The sequence below is a fragment of the Dermacentor silvarum genome, chromosome 11 (assembly GCF_013339745.2).
Source record: "Dermacentor silvarum isolate Dsil-2018 chromosome 11, BIME_Dsil_1.4, whole genome shotgun sequence".
Classification (NCBI taxonomy): Eukaryota; Metazoa; Arthropoda; class Arachnida; order Ixodida; family Ixodidae; genus Dermacentor; species Dermacentor silvarum.
The window spans coordinates 14,905,806-14,925,499 of NC_051164.1; the positions used below are offsets into that span (position 1 = coordinate 14,905,806).

Consider the following 19,694-nt stretch of genomic DNA (forward strand, 5'->3'; position numbering starts at 1 on the left):
ACTGGGAGCAATATGAGCTATTTTAAGTGTTTTCCTGTGCTTACTGTATCGCCTAAGCTTGCACAAAAATGCATTGTTTTTACAAATGCATGGTGTGCAAAAAAAAAAAAATAAACAACTAAGCTATTCAAAAACTTAAAGCAGATTTGAATAGAGGAGCTCGAACTCTGTAAATGGCGAAAGTTTCATTGAGCTGTCATAAATATTTAAAGAAAAGTTTTCCGAGTATCATCTCCCCTTAAAATGCGGTATTTCTGCAAAGTGTCAGTAAGGACAGAGCAGCGGCAATCGCAAAACCTTTTTTTTTTCTTACGATTTTAAGAGATAAACGCGTGTGCCTATACTTTGGTTCGACCGTAAAAGGCACCTTCCAACGTCTCGATCGGGGAATGCAAGTGATAAGCCCTAAGGGGTGCAAACCTTTCTTAGCGTATGTTTGAGGACCATACACTAAAACTACAATTTTGTAGAGATTGTGATTATTGTTTGGTGTGCTTATTATTACAGTGCGATGTACGAACCTATTTTGTGTGACAATAGTTTCTGAAAAGAAAGCGAGAGAGATCGAATTCTGTCGCATCCTAGCCGTGAAAATTGTGCGATCCCATTCTGTGTGATGTGCGTTTGTATACTGAAGGTGCAGGAGCTCCCGCTAGCTGCTGTGCGCCTTTAGCTCATGTATACAGGGTGTTAATTTTTAAGTTTTACTGGAATTTTTAAAAATAGCTGTGGCAGGTAGCATGATTCTTATCGTTGATATGGGTTATTGGAAGAGGCGGACATTAGTAGCACGAGAAATCGAAACACATTGTCAATTATTAATAAACATTGACTAATTAACTTCTTAGTTAATTACTTTACGACACATATTGCAATTTACGAATTGTAGCCGGTGAGCTTGCAAGACGCATCCACCTGAAATGAATTTCCAGGATGACACCAGTTTCGAGATATTATTTCCCAAAGTGTGGGACGAAATACATGGGCGTTCCAGTTACTTTTGGGCTTCAATGCAGAAGATAGCATTTTGTTAAAAAAGTAAGTGGAACAACAGTGCATTTTTACAGCGAGTTTGATGGCGCATATCTCCAAACTAGTGTCATTCTGGGAATTCATTCCTACAGGATACGCCTGACAAGCTCACCGGCTACAATACGTAAATTGCAATATAGCGTCGTAAAGTAATTAACTAAGAAGTTAATTGGTGATTTTTTGTTAATTAGTTGAATATGTGTTTCGATTTCTCGTGCTACTAATGTCCGCCTCATCGAATAATCCCAGCTCAATGATAAGAATTATGCTACCTGCCACAGGTGATTTCTAAAAATTCTGTAAAACTTAAAAATGAACACCCTGTATATTTCTTGAAATGTACGAAGAAAAAAAAAAGCTTATCATCGAATGTGAAGCAGTGACGATCACTCGGTTCTTTCTCATGTATTGCTTCAGCACAAGCAAAGTCACATGCACCACATCAACATCTACATAACGTAACATAGCATCTACAATAATCTAACATGACATGACGTCAACATGTTCAGCGTTAACACAAACATATAAACGAAAGAGGCTTCACCTGCGCCGATTCCGTAGTGCGCGGGGTTGGCATAATTCATCATTGCATTTTAACTTGGTGCTATATAGAGGAGTCGGCCACTCTACGATGACAAAGGCTGTTCGAATTGAACCGCGTGTTCGGGCCTGCCGTCCATGTTTGTACAGTAAGCACTCCTCCGCCAACAGGTTCAAAGACCTTTGTAAAGGGCAAACGCGCATTAGTGCGCTGTCGCGGTTATTTGGAGGGAGGTATAGAATAAACATTTATTTTGATCCTTGTCGGGAGTTTATACGCGAAGGTTGAGCCATCCACATCGAACGCACGTCTTCGTAATGCGCTGCTGCAAGAGCAGGGACGTTTTGTTTGGTGTTTCACGCTGGAGCACGATGAGGTATGATGATAGTGACGATGTTGAAAAAAGTACAGCCGAGAGCAAAAGTCAGGCATAAGGGAGAAAAAGAAAAATATTGTAGCACAATTAACCGTGCGATGTGAAATTGTCTTAATTCACGACGCTGATCAAACAGGCGAACTTCAGCCTTTATGCCGAAGAAAAAGAAGAATTTAGCGGCACCTCTTGAACCCAGACTTTTGCTCTCGACTGTACATACTCGCTGTGTTGAATAGGCCAAGAATCGGGTACGTAGTAATATAGAAACGGAAAAGATAAGTTATGTCGTCTGTACAGAACATTTCTCTTTTCTCTCGAACAGGTAAATCCGCAGGGCACGGTTCCTCCAGTGAAGATGACGGCGCTTCGGAAAATGGTCAGTGACAAGTTCACCTCTTTTTATTTTCTCTGGTTTTAGAAAACGAAGATTAATTTCCTAGGTAAAACTTTCCCACCTGACACCCGCGTCACCTTCGGCAGATATATCGTGGTATGATTCGCCTATAGTTTCTTAAATAAATTGTTATAGGAAATGTGGCGGCAGATTCTACAGGAGCTTCGAGCATGGCGACCGGTTCAGCCGTAATAAGATGCATAACACGTGTATATTTGCCTAATATTCGTGCTTCTGGCTTCGAACGACTTTGAGAATTTGGAAATCGATCACATTCAACACAATATTGCGCTGTAAGTGCAACAATTCGCAAAGGTTATGCATGTGCGCACAGAGTCTCACTGTCTTCGCACATTTAGAAAAAGAAATTGATTGATTGAAAATTTAGAAAGATATAAAGCGCATAAAGTAAATCCGCAAGAACGTCTGAAGCCATTAAGCACGACACTTAGACAGCCATTCCATTCCCATGGTAGCAGAATAATCGCAGCGCTAGAAAATTCTGCAGGAAACGCTGTTCATTGCACAGTATTACTGGAATGTAAGCGATATTGGGAATGACGGTATGCATAGGTCATTGTAATTTCAACTGGGATACACAGCGCTAAAACGACACAATTGAGGACGAAGAAGAGCACAGGACGAGCGCTAACTTTGAACAATTGATTTATTGAAGGTGGTAAGCATATCTATACTCACAGGGAAGGCACTGCAATAGACGCACTGAAGGGAAAGAAGAAAAGGAAAAGCAGTCATGTGGCTACTATGCCAAAAAGTTCAAGCTCTTTCTTGGATAAAAGAATAGACGGCGTGCTAACGCAATCGTCACCTCCTCTAGCTATCTTTGCTGCTTCGACAATTTCCCTCGTTATCTTATTACTGTGGCGGTAGACGACAACAGTTTGTTTTAAGAGAGGGTAGCATGGATCCTTCGCGTCACATTTTCTACAGTGGGCAGCCAGGTGCCCGTCTATTGCGGTGCTCTCTACTTTATTACCATGCTCCGCCAGACCCACGTTTAGACATCTGCGCGTCTGGCCCACGTAGTACTTCCCACACGAAAGTGGAACCTTATACACATCGTTCCGAGTGCATGTAACAAAAGGATCCTTATGCGCGGTAGCGGAAACTGTCTTCCGTTTCCTCGTAGGACAGCTCAGCCCACTCAAACTCAAAAGTTTGTTAGGTGCTGTAAAAACAACGTTTACACCCGACCGTTCCCTATGAAAGTAGGGAATTACAGCCGCCTTTTGTTTGTCCCTTAGTTATTTCTTTTTTCTTTCGTCATCCGCTCTCTGCTCTTCACTCAGGCGTGAAGTTGCCTTCCTTCGACGATGCAGGCTTTCAGCAACCGAGATAATGATATGCCTCGGATAGTTCTTTGCTTCCAAACGAGCCACCTGCTTTCTAAGTCCTTCATCCAGCATGTGGGTACAAGACTTAGAAAGAGCGCATGACAAGAAAGAACGTACAATACTTATTTTTATGAGTTTTGAGTGTGCAGAACCGTACCTTAAGGGCTGCTTGTTTGCTCTGGGCATCATACACCCAACACACGTGTATAGCTTTGAAATGCAAACGCAAATCTAAAAACTTGATATTGCCCTGCGCAGGAAATTCAGTGGTGAACGTAAGTGGCCTATAATACTCATTGAACGAGGCAAGATTGCTATCAACAGCAGGTTTAAAAACATTAACACTCAAAAACACTGAATGGGTTCGGACGTGGGTACTAAGTGAAGGAAGCACTAAAGGATGGTGGTAGAAGTCAGTCATGAGTATGACTAAGGCTTTCGCCCTTAGTTATCTTAGGTGTAGCTAAAGGGACTCCTGAGGACTCATGACATGCGTGTCATGTAGGTCATGAAAGAGCCGCCTACGTCTTGATGCTGTCATGGTCGTTTCGTTAACTTGCAGATTGTTAAAGCACATTGCTTCGCATAACATCGATTCCCACAGGGCGTGGGATCTGTCGGCTTTTTTTATTTATTTGTTTTTTTTTTTTATTTACAAAATACTGCAGGCCCATGGGGGCCCAAGCAGGAGGGGTCAAGTTAAAAAAAAATAATCATACAAGCATTCAGAAGAAAACAAACAAAAACGCTCACGTCTCTGTTGCGAAATTAAGATATAAAAATTAATCAGATCTATTGAGTCAGTGCTGTTTAGCAGTGATAAGTAGTGCGTTCCATTATTCAATAGCATGGTGGTAAAAATGAAAATTTGAAAGTTTTAGTTCTTGTTTGATAGGAAGTTAAGGGTTCAGAGTCACCCGCCGCGGTGGCTTAGTCAGCTCAGGCGTTGCGCTGCTGAGCACGAGGTCGCGGGATCGAATCCCGGCCGCGGCGGCCGCATTTCGATGGAGGCGAAATGCAAAGACGCCCGTGTGCTTGCGTTGTAGTGCACGTTAAAGAACCCCAGGTTGTCAGAATTAATCCGGAGCCCTCCACCACGGCGTGCCTCATAATCAGAACTGGTTTGACGCGTAAAGCCCCAGAAAGAAGAAAGATTCAGAGTGGTGATGTCTGATTACTCTTGTAGTTAATGAGCGCGCATATGGAGCAGGATCGATGGATGGATGGATGTAAAACTTTAATGAACGTTCAGAGGTACGCGACTCAGCGCGCAGCGGGCCGCTCCCACGTTGGGACAGTCAGGCCATGCCCGAATCGATCGAGAATTTATTTTTGAGGAGAAAAAGAAATTTGAGCCTTAGAATTTTCCGGCGTAGTTGTAACGTTTGTATAATTGTGCATGATAGTTTTGGTGAGCCGGTTATACGGTACTTAGACAAATTAAACCTAACTGCTTTCCGCTGAATCATTTCTAGATCATTAATACTGTGTTTATTTATTATGTGGATCCCAGACTGTGCATGCGTATTCCAATTTAGGCCGAAAGAGTGATCTGTCTGCATGATGCTTAGTTTTCGGGGGCGGTTGTTTTAGTTTATGACGCAGAATACAGAGTTTACGAAATGAGGCAGCACATACGTTAGAGATATGTGAATTCCAACTTAGGTTGTTAGTTACTGTCACACCTAAATATTTATATTCATTTACTTCAACGAGAGGATGAGTAGGAAGACTATAGCGAAACTTCCACCTATGTCTTTTCTTGGTTATCTGCATGTATACTGTTTTTTTCTTAATTCAGCTTCATGTCCCATTGTTTACACCACGAATAAATGTTGTGAAGGTTAGTATTCAAAAGTTCCTGATCCTCTCGGCAAACAATCTCATAAAGCAAACTGCAGTCGTCCACAAATAAACGAATTTGTACTGGTTTAAAAACTAGGTAACAATATCATTAATAATAAAAAAAAACAAGAGTGGTCCCAGTACGATGCCTTGTGGTGCCCCGGAAGTGACTGGCAAACGACGCGAGTAGTGAGCATTAACAGAAACCGACTGCACGCGGCTTGCTAAGTACGCGGAAATTTAATTTATTCTGAAAGGGGGAGGCCAGTGTATTTTAGCTTGAAGATTCACTTTCGATGTGAAACAAGGTCGAACGCCTTTCGAAAGTAAAAAAAAAAGAAAACGTCAGTTTGACTAGACTTGCCATTACGCTTGCAAAATTGTGAATTACTGTGGTTAGTTAGGTGACCGTAGAAAAGTCCTTCCTAATACTATGTTGAAAAGGAGAGAATGCTATCTGTTAAAAACTCGATTATGTAGTTAGCAACAATATGTTCAAGCATCTTACAGCACGAAGAAGTGAGAGATATAGGCCGATAACTTGAAATCACCGCAGTGTCACCTTTCTTGTGTATGGGCACCTGCACGCGCCGTTCGCTAGTCAACCGTTAGATCCCAAGATGATATCGATGCGCGAAAAATGCATGCAAGGAATGGGGCGAGCATTTCAGCGTAACGACGAAGGAACGCCCATCAGGACCGGGTGATGTTCTAGTGTTCAGGTTAAGAAGCCACAATACCTTGTAGAGACACAATATCTTCAAGATCAGAGCAAGATACATATACGTCCAGAATTACTATTAAACGTAATTGATATGATAGACGAAACCACAGATTGCGCTATCTCTGGTTTCATCGCCCGTTTCTTTAATTTAAATAAATCAAATTCTGGTATTTTGCGCACCCGAACCACGATCTGATTATGAGGCACGCCGTAGTGGGGGGCTCCGTATTAATTGTGACCAGCTGGGACTTCTTTAACGTGCATCTAAATCTGCGTACACTATATCGTTTTGGCTCGCCCCCACCGAAGCCGTTATTTTCGTTTCTTTTTTTATTGCGATAGCAATTATATGGACACTCCAGGCGCATTTCTGCCGTCGGCGTCGCCGTGCTGTTCCACATAAAGTCCAAGGGCGATAGCATCGTCGCCGCGCGCCCTATGCTGTATGTGCGAGTGAAAGCGTGCGAGTGTGAGCCGACGACGGCGGCTCAGTGTCGCGCGCGCAAGGAGGAAGGAAAGCGGGGAGGAAGCGCACCGTCTTCCGTCGCGCTCAAGACACCGGGGGGACGGGAGGGAAGGGGTTTGTAGCCGTACCTGTATCTTTGACATGTGACGCACTATTTTCTTGGTCGCGAAGGCGAGCACTGAGAAAGTCCAGCAATCGCAGCGCTGTCTGCTGTCTATGAAACGGAGGAAACCGTCAACAGATCCAACAATGCCTCAGTGACGCAGCACCTTTTAAAGTCAGTCCTCATTGTCAACCGGTCTCTCTCGATTCCGAAAAAGTACTTACACGACCAGATTGCTCGGGTACATTGCTCGCATCAGCACGTATACATACACCTTGATTGAGAGTCCATTACTCCAGTTCGCTAGATGAAAACGTCTGTTGTTTCCCTAAACACGCAGATACAGGTTTAACATGGCGGCTCGGTTTCTCGCGTTGATTGCCGCGTCGTCTAATAGCGTTTGAAATGCACAACAGATACATTCTTCGTCGTCGATGAAGGTGCAGCCGTACGTATCAGTTTTCTTGAAAACCAGTGGAAGCAAAATTATTACGTGCTTGACATATGGTGTCCACTGCACCTATCTTTATGTTGCACCAGATTATTTTAGCTTGTCATTCGCGGTTTAACTTCGAAAACGATGAAAGCGGTTGTCCGGAGGGGCGCGGACACAGGGTCTGAAGTGGTTATGCAAGACGCGTCGGCTCTTCTAAGAGCAGCCCACGGACACAGTTTACGGTCGCCACATTACATGTAACTATACGCACTGCTCAGAGAGCGCGAGTGACGTTGGGTTGTTAATTGGTCCCGCTCGGCGAGACGTTAACTATACGAAGTGCCTCTCCTCTGCCTCTTTGCACCGTCTCGTCGCTTTTATGGCTCGTCGACGTACTGGGTTTCGCTAGCTCGCCGACGATACATAAACCTTCCCATGGAACAGTGCACCGGTGAAAATTTCGCTGTGCGTAGACCAGCGATATGACCCGTGACATATAAAGTGCCTTCCTCATTACCTCTTTTTCCTTCGCCTGATAGCTCCGACGGCTGCTTTCCTTGCAGAAGAGACCGTAATGGGAGAGAGCAAAAAGGCGAGGGAATGCCTCCGTTGATATTCCCTCGCCCATTGGGAAAGAAAGTAAAAAAAAACATATTTTTTAATCAAAGGAAAATGACGTATAGTTAGTCTTATGGCCCCGCGAAGCGTTTTATACATTTCGTATAAGGAGGTGATATACATACAGGGAGACGGTTTTATTTCATTATTCTTCTGTCGTTGCTGGCCTAAAGGCGTCGCAGACTGATTTGTGAGCGGCCTCCGTTGTCTTCCTTTTTTTTTTTCTTTAAGTTATGCGAAGAAAGTAAGGCGCGCCTGTCTAGGGAGGTCATCCCGAAGTCCCCAGACACTACCCAGAGAAAAATAAAACGACCATACAACTTGAGAATAATATTGCACGCACTATGCGACGCAAGTCGCAAGCACACACGCACATCTAGTGTCATTGCGGCCATCAGCACCCGAATAAAGTTGTCGTCGTCGTTGTTGTATACATTTTACGTTAGTGTCTTTTGGAGCCGCCTTAGGCTTAAGAGTAAGCTGCTTCACGTGCCGGCATTTCTATTTACGCGCAGCGAAAGCTGCTTGGAAGTTGCGTGGCCGTCTTCAAAATTACCGGACACCTGGAAATGCGAGAAACAAACAAAGCGAAAGAAGTAAAGTAGGAAATAAAGAAAGTCTTGCAGTTTACCCGCCACGAGGTGCATGCGCGTCAGTGGCAGTAAAGTTGCACTGCTCAGTCGCGGCATCGGCGGCCGCATATCGAACGCACGCTCGTGCACTGAAGTTTCAGGTGCACGCTGAAGAACCCCGGCAGGTCAAAATGAATCCAGAGCACCACCACTACGGCGTTCTGCATCTATGGCCCGATGGTTTCTTTGCGACGTTAAACGCCATTAGATTTTTTTGCTAGCCTTCGCTAGCTACGAGTGCTAAAGAACAGCTATATATATATATATATATATATATATATATATAGAGAGAGAGAGAGAGAGAGAGAGAGAGGCTCCACATGCATTCCGCTTTATTCCAGCGAAGCTTGTATTGCCTCACAAGTGTCGGTGGTGGTGGGGGTATCACGCTAAAACCCGGCTGCTCCCAGAGTAGAGCAGGTGCGGGAAAAGCTGCGCCGGTGCCGGATCACGTGACACGTGCGACCGTCGTTTGGTGTGTCACGGGGAGGGAAAGGGAAGGAAAGGGGCTTGGCGCGTGCTCCACCGGGCTTCCCTCGCCTCAGATCAGTTTCGGCGCCCGGATGGGAAGGCCGCACGTGGTGCCTTCCGCCGTGGAGCAGGCTGCGTTTGAGCAACGGCGCCGCGAACTCGCTCGGGAAAGGGCTCGTCGTCGACGTCCCGATTGTAGTGTGAGGGCTTCCGACCGAAGACCAGGCGAAACGTCGGCGAAGAGCCGCGGACCTCGAGTTGCGGGAGCGCGATGTTGAGGCCAAACGTCAGCGAAGAGCCGCTGACCCTGAGTTTAGAGCAAACGAAGCGGAACGCTTGCGACACAGTCGTCTTGCCACAAGCTTCGCCTACCCTCATTTTCTCGACAGGGCAAGGGCGGTAAATTTTTTCCCGTACTTTTTCTCTTTAGCCGCAGCTGTTCCGTTTAAGCCAATACGAAGTCGAGCCTCTCTGTAGATCACTCTTATTCGCTGCGGTAGCAGTGTGTTTGTGATTCCAGTCAGCTTCCGGTAGCGTGTTCTTGTGCAGCCAAGTTCTTGAAGAAAAACTAAGTGTTTTGTCACGTATATATTCGAATATACAGGATGTTTCGGCGAACACTTTCAAAAAATCTTAAAGGTTGCTTGTGGGAGATAGCTCAATTCTAGTTCATGAGCTGGTCTACTCGAAGAGGCGGACATTACTTGCACAACAAATTGAAATGCATACTCGAATGATTAACAAAAATTCACTAATTAAGTTTTAACTAATTACTTGATGGCCCATATTACAATTTATAAATTGTAGCCGTGGAATTAGCAAGGCGGATCCACTTGGAACGAATTCTCGAGATGACAGCAGTTTCGAGATATTAATTCCCGAACCTTGCGGAGAAATGCATTGGCGTTCCAGTTAGTTTCTTAACAAAACGTCGCTTTCTGCCTTGAAGCACAAACTTAACTGGAACGTCAATGCATTTTTCCCGCAAAGTTCGGGAATATCTCGAAACTGGTGTCAACCTGAGAATTAATTTGAAGTGGATCCGCCTTGCGAACTCCACGGCTACAATTTGTAAATTGCAATATGGGCCATCAGGTAATTAGTTAAAAACTTAATTAGTGAATTTTCGTTAATCATTCGATTATGCATTTCAATTTCTTGTGCAAGTAATGTCCGCCTCTTCGAGTAGACCAGCTCATGAACTAGAATTGGGCTATCTGCCACAGGCAACCTTAAATAAATTTTGAAAGTGTTCGCTGAAACACCCTGTATACAGGTACATGTTCTTGGTGTGTTCAAATATAGGAAACGCGCCTAGCGCGCCGAGCACATGTATCCAGCTTTCCCGTGCATTTCGGAGTAAAATTAGATAAAATCAGTGTACCATTTGACTGGTATGTAGAAAAGTTGGTGTCACTCTGGTGTGTAGAAATGTCTGGTGTGCAGCTGGCGTGTAGAAAAGAAATGTCACTCCGCGCGTTTCGCAATGCAGTTTTAGATTTGCCACGTTTTCTACGGAATAACTACTTCACGTATTACTACTTCAACTCGTGGCTATGTCAAATGACGTATTATTTGCACAGCCTTGTGCTTCCAGTGTGCGATCTGACTAAATTAACTGACCATGTGTTGGTCGCGAGCTGTGCGCTGTGGCTGCTGGTTACAGAAACATGGTCATTCTGCTCGTTCGGTGGCAAATATACGTTCAGACCTGCGACCCCTTCAACGTAGTAAATGCGTCATGTTTTGCGACAGAAAAAGTGTCACACATAATGCTGCATCAAATTACATGACGCGCACCTATAGCTTTCTGTCACATGTGACGCACTGTATTTCTCGGCCGTGAATGAGAGCAGCGAGAGCAATGTATCCAGCCTAATTAGTAGCGTCGCTTGCTATGCATGAAGCAGAGTATATATAGAGTGTCCTGCACATTCGCGTGTTATTGATGGTAGAGCGGAAAGGCGGTGGTCCCGGGTTCGAGTCCCGCACCAGGAGGAATTTTTCTTCAGCTGCGAGGCTTTTCTTTCGGGGAAACCGTACGGGTTTCCTTTGTAGCAATTGCTACGAATGGGTGGATGTCTCATTTTCCATTTAATTACTTCTATCCACTAGATGGTTTCCGCTGTACTATTACGTCAAACATTCGCAAGCTATCGCAATACGCAGTTCGTTACTCCGCTAAATTTAGCGGGCTGTTCTGAATGGCGAAACAGGAAGTATACTTTGGGAGCTCCGTGCGCATAGACACGAAAACGGTCTGTAAGTAGACTGCGCACGTCGTTGGGTTTCCCACTGGAAATGTTTGGCAGTTTCGCCCGGACGGGTGAAGCAATTGACAGCGACAGCAACGTCTATAGCGTTGCGCTCGAACTCTCCTCGGACGGTATTCTATAAACCATACGTGGGTGTGGCGTGTTGGCGCGACGCAGCGGGCATGGCACCTGCTGCATGCAGGCCAAAACCGCCCCGGCAGCTGTGTACCAGGTGTCTCGAAACGCTGGCGTGTGTTTACAAAAGCCGCGAGTCGCTTTGAATTTTGATGGTGTGTCTGAGATGTGCCCGACGGGAAACCGGCGGCGTTAGACGCAGCTCCCAGTGAAATTTTGTACCGGTGTCATACCTAGTTAACTTCTGATTGCCATTATGCATAGCCGATCCGGATCGCATTTGTTGATCGCGATCAACAGTGGTCGCTGCTGCACGGTCCGTGTCTGGTTGTTATCGTCTTCTGGTTGACGGCAGCTCTCAGAATGGCTTGGATACAAATTCAGATTTGCAAAATATGGTTACATTTGGACAATATTTCAATTTTACAGCTTACTATATTGCTGATAAAAATGTTATTAAACGTTTTTTTCCTTTTTTGAGCTGCCATCACCTTTTGTTTTTAGCGTTTTCAGGATACTGCGCTAGAGGGCGCAGACCTGCGATCGTGTTCAAGAAGCCTGATTGCGATTGTCCGGTTCCGAATCCCGTAAGATCGCGATCGCAAATGACCGTGTAGCAACGCTCGATCCGGGTCAAGCTGAATCCGGATTGGCCCCGATCGCGGTCAGAAGTCTACGTGTGATACCGGTATTAGGTAACGTTAGCCTGACGTTTGCTGCTCAGACCAGAGGATTCATATACGCACAGCGGCTCAGCAGGGATGCTAATGTGCTTGTGCTGTATACGTGCGCACAATGCTCGTGGCCAGCTGCGAAAGGCAGAACGCTGCTCAGGCTCCGCCACCGAGGTCATCGAGCGTTGACGCTGCGTCCGCTTCGCCTCGTCGTTTTTGCAGCCAAACGCACTCCGCGTCTCTGGAGACCCTCTCCGCGCATGCGCGGTCAGCGGGAAGGAGGAGGAAAAAAACGTTAATCAAAATTTCAGACAGTAGATCTGAAGGCCTTGGCCTCTAGGTGGCATCGGTTGAGGCGACCCGCAGAGCCCAGGTTGTGAAATTTTCCTTGACGGTCTTGTCTTCTGACCTTAAGAGGGGAGCTGGCAGTAGTTTTTTCGGAGGGGGCTTGGCAGAGCATCCCCATAAGATATGATTTTTTTTTTGTAGCCAGCTGGTTCTGGCCGCAATTTAGGCAAATTGGGTCCACCTGTCCGCACGTAATATATGTCAATCTGTGTGGGCAGGGGATAGAGTCAGTTTGTATCTGACGTAAAATCGTGGCCTGTTCGCTGGATAGTGCCTTATTAGGAACTGGATAGATTTTCCTAACCACTTTGAAAAAACTGGTAAGCTCATTAAATGTGGTCACTGGCTCGCTCCATGCAGAAGTCCACCGAGTCTGAGGAGCACCCCGCCAGGTTGGTTAAGCCTCGGTCTGTTTGGTGCGCTGCCTCGTTCCCGGCATTGCCCGAGTGAGCAGGGACCCATACTAGTTCTGTGGTGCGGTCGGTTTGGAGATAGTTGAGAATACTATTCGAAGGTTTGCTTACGTATCCCTTAGCGTAATTTGTGACGGCACGCTTGGAATCACTTAAGATTGTTTTTTTTTTTTCGGTTTGAGAGTGAGTGCTAGCGCTGTGGCCGCCTCCTTTGCTTCTAGGGTGGAGGCTGATTTTACGGATGCCGCAGTTCGGACGCTACCGTCTCTAGTCACCGCACAGATGATGTAATTTTGGGGGCCCTATTTGGCCGCATCTACATAGACCACTTCTGTGTTATGTTTAAGTTTTTTGTCAAGTGACTCGGCCCTTGCTTTGCGTCTATGATCATGTCTACCTGCCAGCATGTGTTTGGGCAAGGGGCGCACCAGTAAGTGTCGTCTTATATTGTCTGATAACCTTTTTCGGCCCGCTGAGGTTGCAACGGGGTCAACTCCCAGCCGCCCTAGGATGTATCGACCCGTCTCCGATCTGGACAGACGTTCACTTTGCGATGTCTTGTGTGATTTTATAAGCTCTTCTAGTGTGTTGTAGATTCCTAGTTTGAACATTTTCTCAGTGCTGGCATAACGTGGGAGGCCTAGGGCTGCTTTGTATACCATACGTTACACTGTCAATTTTTGTCTTGTCGCAGAGGCGGAGATGGTAGTACGGGAAGGCATAGACGATGCGGTTTATCAGAAAAGCCTGAGTTAACCTGCATACGTCAGCTTCCCTCATACCTCTATGTTTTGTGGCTATCCTTTTGATGAGGTCAATGATCTGCTGGACTGTGTTTTTAGCCGGGCAATGGCCTCCGTGTTCCGCGTGTTGTGTTGGACCAGCATGCCGTGCACACTAATCGTTAAGACCGGTTGAACTGGCTTGCCGTTCATATGCACAGTTATGTGGACATCAGTCCTGTCGACACGAGGCTTGTTAGACTTATCTCTAATAATCAGTAGCTCAGATTTCTGCGCCGAGCAAATTAGTCCGTTATGCTGGACATAGGTTTGCACCGTGTCCGCCGCTTCCTGCTATGCGGAGCATATGTATCCATCCGAACCACTGTTGGTCCAGATGGTAACATCATCCGCATATACGGGGTGCTTAATATGGGGGATTTTGTTGAGTAGCGGTGGAAGCTTCCTCACAGTCACGTGAAAGAGAAAGGGGGAGAGGACAGCGCCCTGCATGGGGTGTGCCTCTGGTGCCTATAGGCCAAAACGGGCGCTCCTAAGTCTCCCTAAATGGATCTCCGCTGTTCTGTCGCTAAGATAACTGGCGATGTAGTTGTACGCCCGCACACCCACATCCATTTCGGACAAACCCGTCAGTATAGAGGCATGCGACACGTTATCAAAGGCCTTACTGACATCCAGGCCCAGGATGGTACGGGTGGCTCTTACGGGTCCGGGGTGTAAGATGACGTTTTGGATCTGCCACATGATATCTTGCGTGGATAGATTCGAACGGAAGCCTATCATGGTATGCGGGAAAAGTTCACCGCGTTCCTCGAATTCGTTTAGTCTGCCTAAAATGACATGCTCCAGTACTTTGCCTAGGCAGGACGTGAGCGATATGGGACGCAGATTTTCCCAGCTCAATTTCTTGTCAGGCTGGGGAATGAAGATGACTTTTGCATGTTTGGAACTCTCTGGAATAATGCCTTTGGCCCAGTAAGAGTTGAGAATTTTGGTAATTTCGGCAATGGGAGTGGTCATCCAGATTTGGCAGCATCTTATTTGTTACCTTGTCCTCACCGGCTGCTGCTGTCATTTTGATGTGGAGTAAGAGTTCTCCAACTTCCACCTCTAGAATATCTTTATCGTATCATTTGCCTTTCCTGTGTACCCGGTAGGTAGGGGGATATCTTTTTGGCAATTAAAATACCGATTTTTTAGTTCTTTTATCAAGTCCTCATCATCCCCTTGGAATGAATGAGTGATGCGGTGTAAGTTTTTCTGTGAGGTAGTCTTGTTGTGTTCCGGGTCAAGCAGATGTTTTAAGAGTGACCAAGTGTTTTTGGTTCCGAACTGCCCATCTAGTCTATCGCATAGCTGATGCCAGTGCTCCTGACTCAGTTGCTGCGAGTATTTTTCTATGTCCCGTTCTAATTGAGCTATTCTCGTACGTAGGGGTCCTGTTATGTTTCTGGTTTAGCCATCTTTTCTGAAGGCTACTCCGTGCTTTCCAGAGGTGGATGAGCCCGGTTTGGGGCCGTCCTCCTCGTGTACCAGTTCCGTAGTGTTACTTTCGGCATCCTTGACGAGGGTATGAACCCACTCATCTAGGTCCTCAATGGGTGTAGGCTCTCTTTTTGTTCGGACGTCCCGGAAGGCGTCCCACCTGGTGTGGCGCACCGGCCATTTCGTCCTCTTGCATCCCCTACATGAGACCTCCGTGGAGATGATGTGCGGGAAAACACGACAACCGCGGCGGGAATGCACCTCGAGCGTCCGTAGAGTAATTGCTATCGCAGTAATACTAGAAGGAACTCTGGTGATGCGATATCGTTCAGCTGTAGCATTTCAATGATGGCTCTCGTCTTCGTGCTTAATTGTGGCTTTGCTTACTGCGTTTTATGCCCCTTTATTGCCCTAAATTTCTAAGGAAGCACATTTTTGTAATACACGACCCAAATGCGTAGTCAGTGCGAATAGTTCCACTTCTAAGGCAATATTTTGTTCCAACACGATCTGTTTTGCTATAGGTCAGCGAGCCATATTTGAAGCCAGAAGTACGAAATTTAGGCAAATCAACTTTCTAACCATCATTATACCGTGCTGGCCCATGCCGTAGACACTAGTGCGAGAGAGTTCAAGATGTCGGCAGCCCTGTTATATATTTGCACGGCTTGCTGCTTCAGATTGTAGGTGTTTGAGATAGCCAGAAATTAACGAAGAAAACAAGAAAATATAAACAAGAGCAAAAAGAAGCTGCGAATAAACGCATCAATAAAGGCAGTGGATAACGTCAAGAGGATCTATGCACCACGGCAGTGAATTAAAGCATACTTAGAATAATTCAAATAACTATTATAAAGAAAGTATAGAAGTAATCAAACGATTCTTTCTTGCAAACTCGCCGGCTACAAATCGTGAATGCAATATGTGCCGTAAAGTAATTAGTTAAGAGGGTAATATGTGAATTTTTAATTAGTTGAATATGTGTTTCGGCTTATCGTTCAAGTGATGAATAATCCCTGAATATTCCCTGAATAATCCAGCACAAAGACTAGAATTATGTTATGTGCAACAGACGATTTTTAATTCCGGAATGCTTGAAACATATGATCACCTCGTATATATATGAGGGACGGTGGATGGCTGCTGAATAATGTTTACCACCTAGGGTTACTTAACGTTCACCCAGGTCGACAGGTACATGAACGTCTTCTTTCGCTTACCGCGTAAAAACGCAAAGTAAATACCTGTGTAGGTTGGCGATCGTATTTCAAAAGAAAAAAAGAAAGGTTGAATGCAAGCACGTTCGGAAATGACTACCATTTCTCAGTTCGGAGACTTGAGATCTAAAAAAAAAAAAAAAAAAAAAAAAAAAAAAAAAAAAAAAACAGAAAGTAAAGGTGTCTAAACTCGTGTTCCATCGATAACGAAATGGCACGAGCCTAGTGGAAAGAATTTATATGGAACTGTTAAAGTTAAGTTAAAGAACTGGAACTGTGCTGTCCATTGCTTGAAGGGAGGCTGTTTCAAGTCACAACTCGTGCTCTGTATTAAGATCGGTTTTAAATCGCTACGCAAAGGTTGTTTAGCGTGGTACTTGACTTTCTTGTCATCTTTCCGGATTTATTGTGGCTTTCCTGTGTTTCTGTTGATTGGTGCATTCGATGTATTGTGTACTTAATGTGTTTTTTTTTTCTTTTAAACCACTCCCCTGTATAATACCGCGGTCCGGATGGTACATTAAATGAAATGAGAGAGAAATAATTGCGCGCTCCTGTAGCTTGATTATTTAAAAACAAACAAGCAAACAAACAACAGTGCCACACATCAAAAAGTAAAGCCAGGTCATTTAAAGAAGTGGAATTGCACATATTCAAGCTGCACTAAAAAGAGAAAAAGATTTTTTTTCCTTGTTTAATGGTGTCGCTCACTCACTGGCCAGACGCTGTCGATATTTAGGAAGCTGAACCGAGAGGTCATTCGCAGATCCTTTCTCTCCCTCCTCCCACTGCCCCTTTCCTCAACACCGAACCTCTTACCGGATGATTCTTCTTTTTCTTTTTCTTTATTTGTTTTCTGCATCTTTACCTTGTCTGGCCGCGAAGAGCGCGCGTTCCGAGGAGTCTTCGCTCTCGCCCTTACCCTTTCCTTCTTCCTCTGTCTCGGCATTCCTCTCGCCTCCTTCGATTCGACTCGATTCTCCACTCCTTCCCATTCCCGTCTCACACTCTCTCTCCCTTTTAACTTTGTGTTGTGGTTGTCTGGAGCCCACTCGCCCGCGGCCCACCGCATTGTGCCCCTGCTCTCCTCCGCGCCCGGCTTTCGGATCTTAATTGTCAGTATTTCTGTGTGTGTGTGTCCCGCCCGTGCGGGCTGCTCCGGTGGCCGCTGTCTTCCGTGTTCCCCACGCACTTGGTCGTCCTCTCCTCCTCTTCCATCGCCTCCAGGAGAACGCCCTTCCCTCACGCGCTCTCTCCCCCGTCTTCGTCCGTGCTCGCTTTTCGTGAGCACGACGGTGCGGCACGGAACGCTGGCTGTTCCGTAATATTCAGTCGGATCGTCGCATTCATCATCGTCATCGCTATCATCGCACTCTGGGCGGCCGTGTGTTGGGGAGAGGGAGTTTGTAGCTCGCCCTCCAAGCGCCAGGCGGACGCGTGGCGAGGAGGTTTCCTCTGTAGGCGTAGACATCGGAAAGCGTGGCGGCGCGTGGCGGCGCTACGATCGGCAAGGTGACACCTGTCGTCGGGCTTGTACAATGGTGCGGCGTCTGTCTGTCTGTTTCTACGGTCGTCGGCGTAACCATATTTGCTGTGTAAAACTTGTGCGTTGTCCTTAAAAAAAAAAAAAAAAAAAAAAAAAAAAAAAAAAAAAACAAATGAGTAGTTCTCTTTCCCGTTGCATTGATTTCGCCACCAGTATTGTGTTATTTCATGTTTCCTGGCCTGTTCAGCCTGTAATTTCCGGTTATTTCTTAATGCGAGTTGTGGATTCAATATTGTCTCCGACAGTGGTGAGCCGTTCGCGCAAGCCTTAGGCTTGTGCGGGCTGGCTGTTACGCTGCACTGGTATTTGTTGGGAAAAACTTATTATTATTATTATTATTATTATTATTATTATTATTATTATTATTATTATTATTATTATTATTATTATTATTATTATTATTATTATTATTGCTGTTATTATGCTCTTTACGTTGATAACTCCTGCAGTAACAACAGTACTTTATTCCGGTTTCCTTGAACATCTAATAACTAATCTGTGAATGTCGAAATACTTCGACAGATAAATAACAAAATCTAATATTTATGTTTTTTATTGATGCTGCTCAGCATTTCAGATTTTAAATGACGCCAGTCTGTGAACAAATCTCTAGAGATACGCGACATCTACACAACTAATTGGTGTGCGCCATGCAGTTTGAATATCTACAGACTCAAACCTACTCTTATGATTTATGTATTAGTGTATTTCTCATTATTTTATTATATTCTTTACTTATTGAGCACGTGTAATTTTTCATGCACTGTACAAAATAATTATAACGGTGCGTCAGAGCGGAGACCCAATGATTCTCCATGGGCACTTTAATAAACGCCAATGGATTTATTTATTCTTACAACTTATGCTCTAAGTTGCTTTTTTTTTTGGCCATATAAAAAGAAGACTGGCTTCAATGCTGGCAAGAATTGAAACACACCCTTTGCTTTCCGGTTTGCCTCTGTACTCGGATTTCCGCAATGCTAGAACACCTACCTGAGAACTTCAATGATTTTTTCGTAAGATGCCCGATTTTTACGGCTTGTTCAATGTTGTAGTATTGACGAAAATATTTTTAGAATTTTTCGTTTGCATCTTGTGTAAGGTAGAACTTATTTTGAAAATACAGATAGAGTTTAAGACCTATTTTTCGGAGCACGTTAATTATGCGGACCTATACCCGCGCTAGCGGCACCTACTTGCAGAAACAATTTATAACGGCAGCCGAAATTTCGGCCGCCGTTACGGGACTCTTTCGTGAATAAGCTTCATAAAAATTTCAGTTTGTGTGGCACAGGCGATTCTAGCTGGAATTTTATATATAGTGCCTGGTTCACAACTTCCCTACAAAACAAAGTCAACGAACCTTTATTAATATACAATCAGCGTGTTGTCAAACAATGCTTAGTATATTGACGCTTTGGTGTGACGGCGAAGGAGGAAACACCGCGAAAGAGTCAGCTAAGAATTTTCACTTTTCAATGGGCGAACTTGGGCCCAGAAAAACGAGCAGCTAGCACTCGAACCATAGCGATACACAGCGACAAGCACTGTCGTCGAGTTGCGATCTCACGAGCCAAGTGCACGTCCGATACGTTGCACGTGTATCGCCGCACATTCCGGAGTAATCGCTGCGTAGAGCGTGCGTATACATACATTCAAGAATGTGCGACTCTTCTCGCGTTGCCTGCTCAATCTGATCAACCAAAAGTATCCTGGTAGAAATCGGCGACAGCATCCAAGAAATGACAGCGGCAATCTGGGTGAAAACGGTCACACTCAGAAAGCAAAACAATGCGCGAGTACATATTTTATCAAATTTGGTATACTTCCGTAATAGCTTTCAGATTGTTACGGCGCAACCTAGAGCGGCGACAGTCACAAGAAG

The 19,694-nt window shown here is 45.2% G+C and overlaps 1 protein-coding gene across 2 annotated transcripts in view; it reads left to right on the top strand.

Moving 5' to 3' along the window:
* The window catches only part of LOC119433924 (transcriptional activator protein Pur-beta-like), a 186,046-nt gene that overhangs the window by 60,888 nt on the left and 105,464 nt on the right, over positions 1 to 19,694 (top strand). For both annotated transcript variants that reach the window (XM_037701209.2, XM_049659105.1), the window contains exon 2: positions 2,272 to 2,325. In XM_037701209.2, the coding sequence (XP_037557137.1) occupies positions 2,272 to 2,325 (54 nt within the window). The remainder of the gene's footprint in view (positions 1 to 2,271; positions 2,326 to 19,694) is intronic.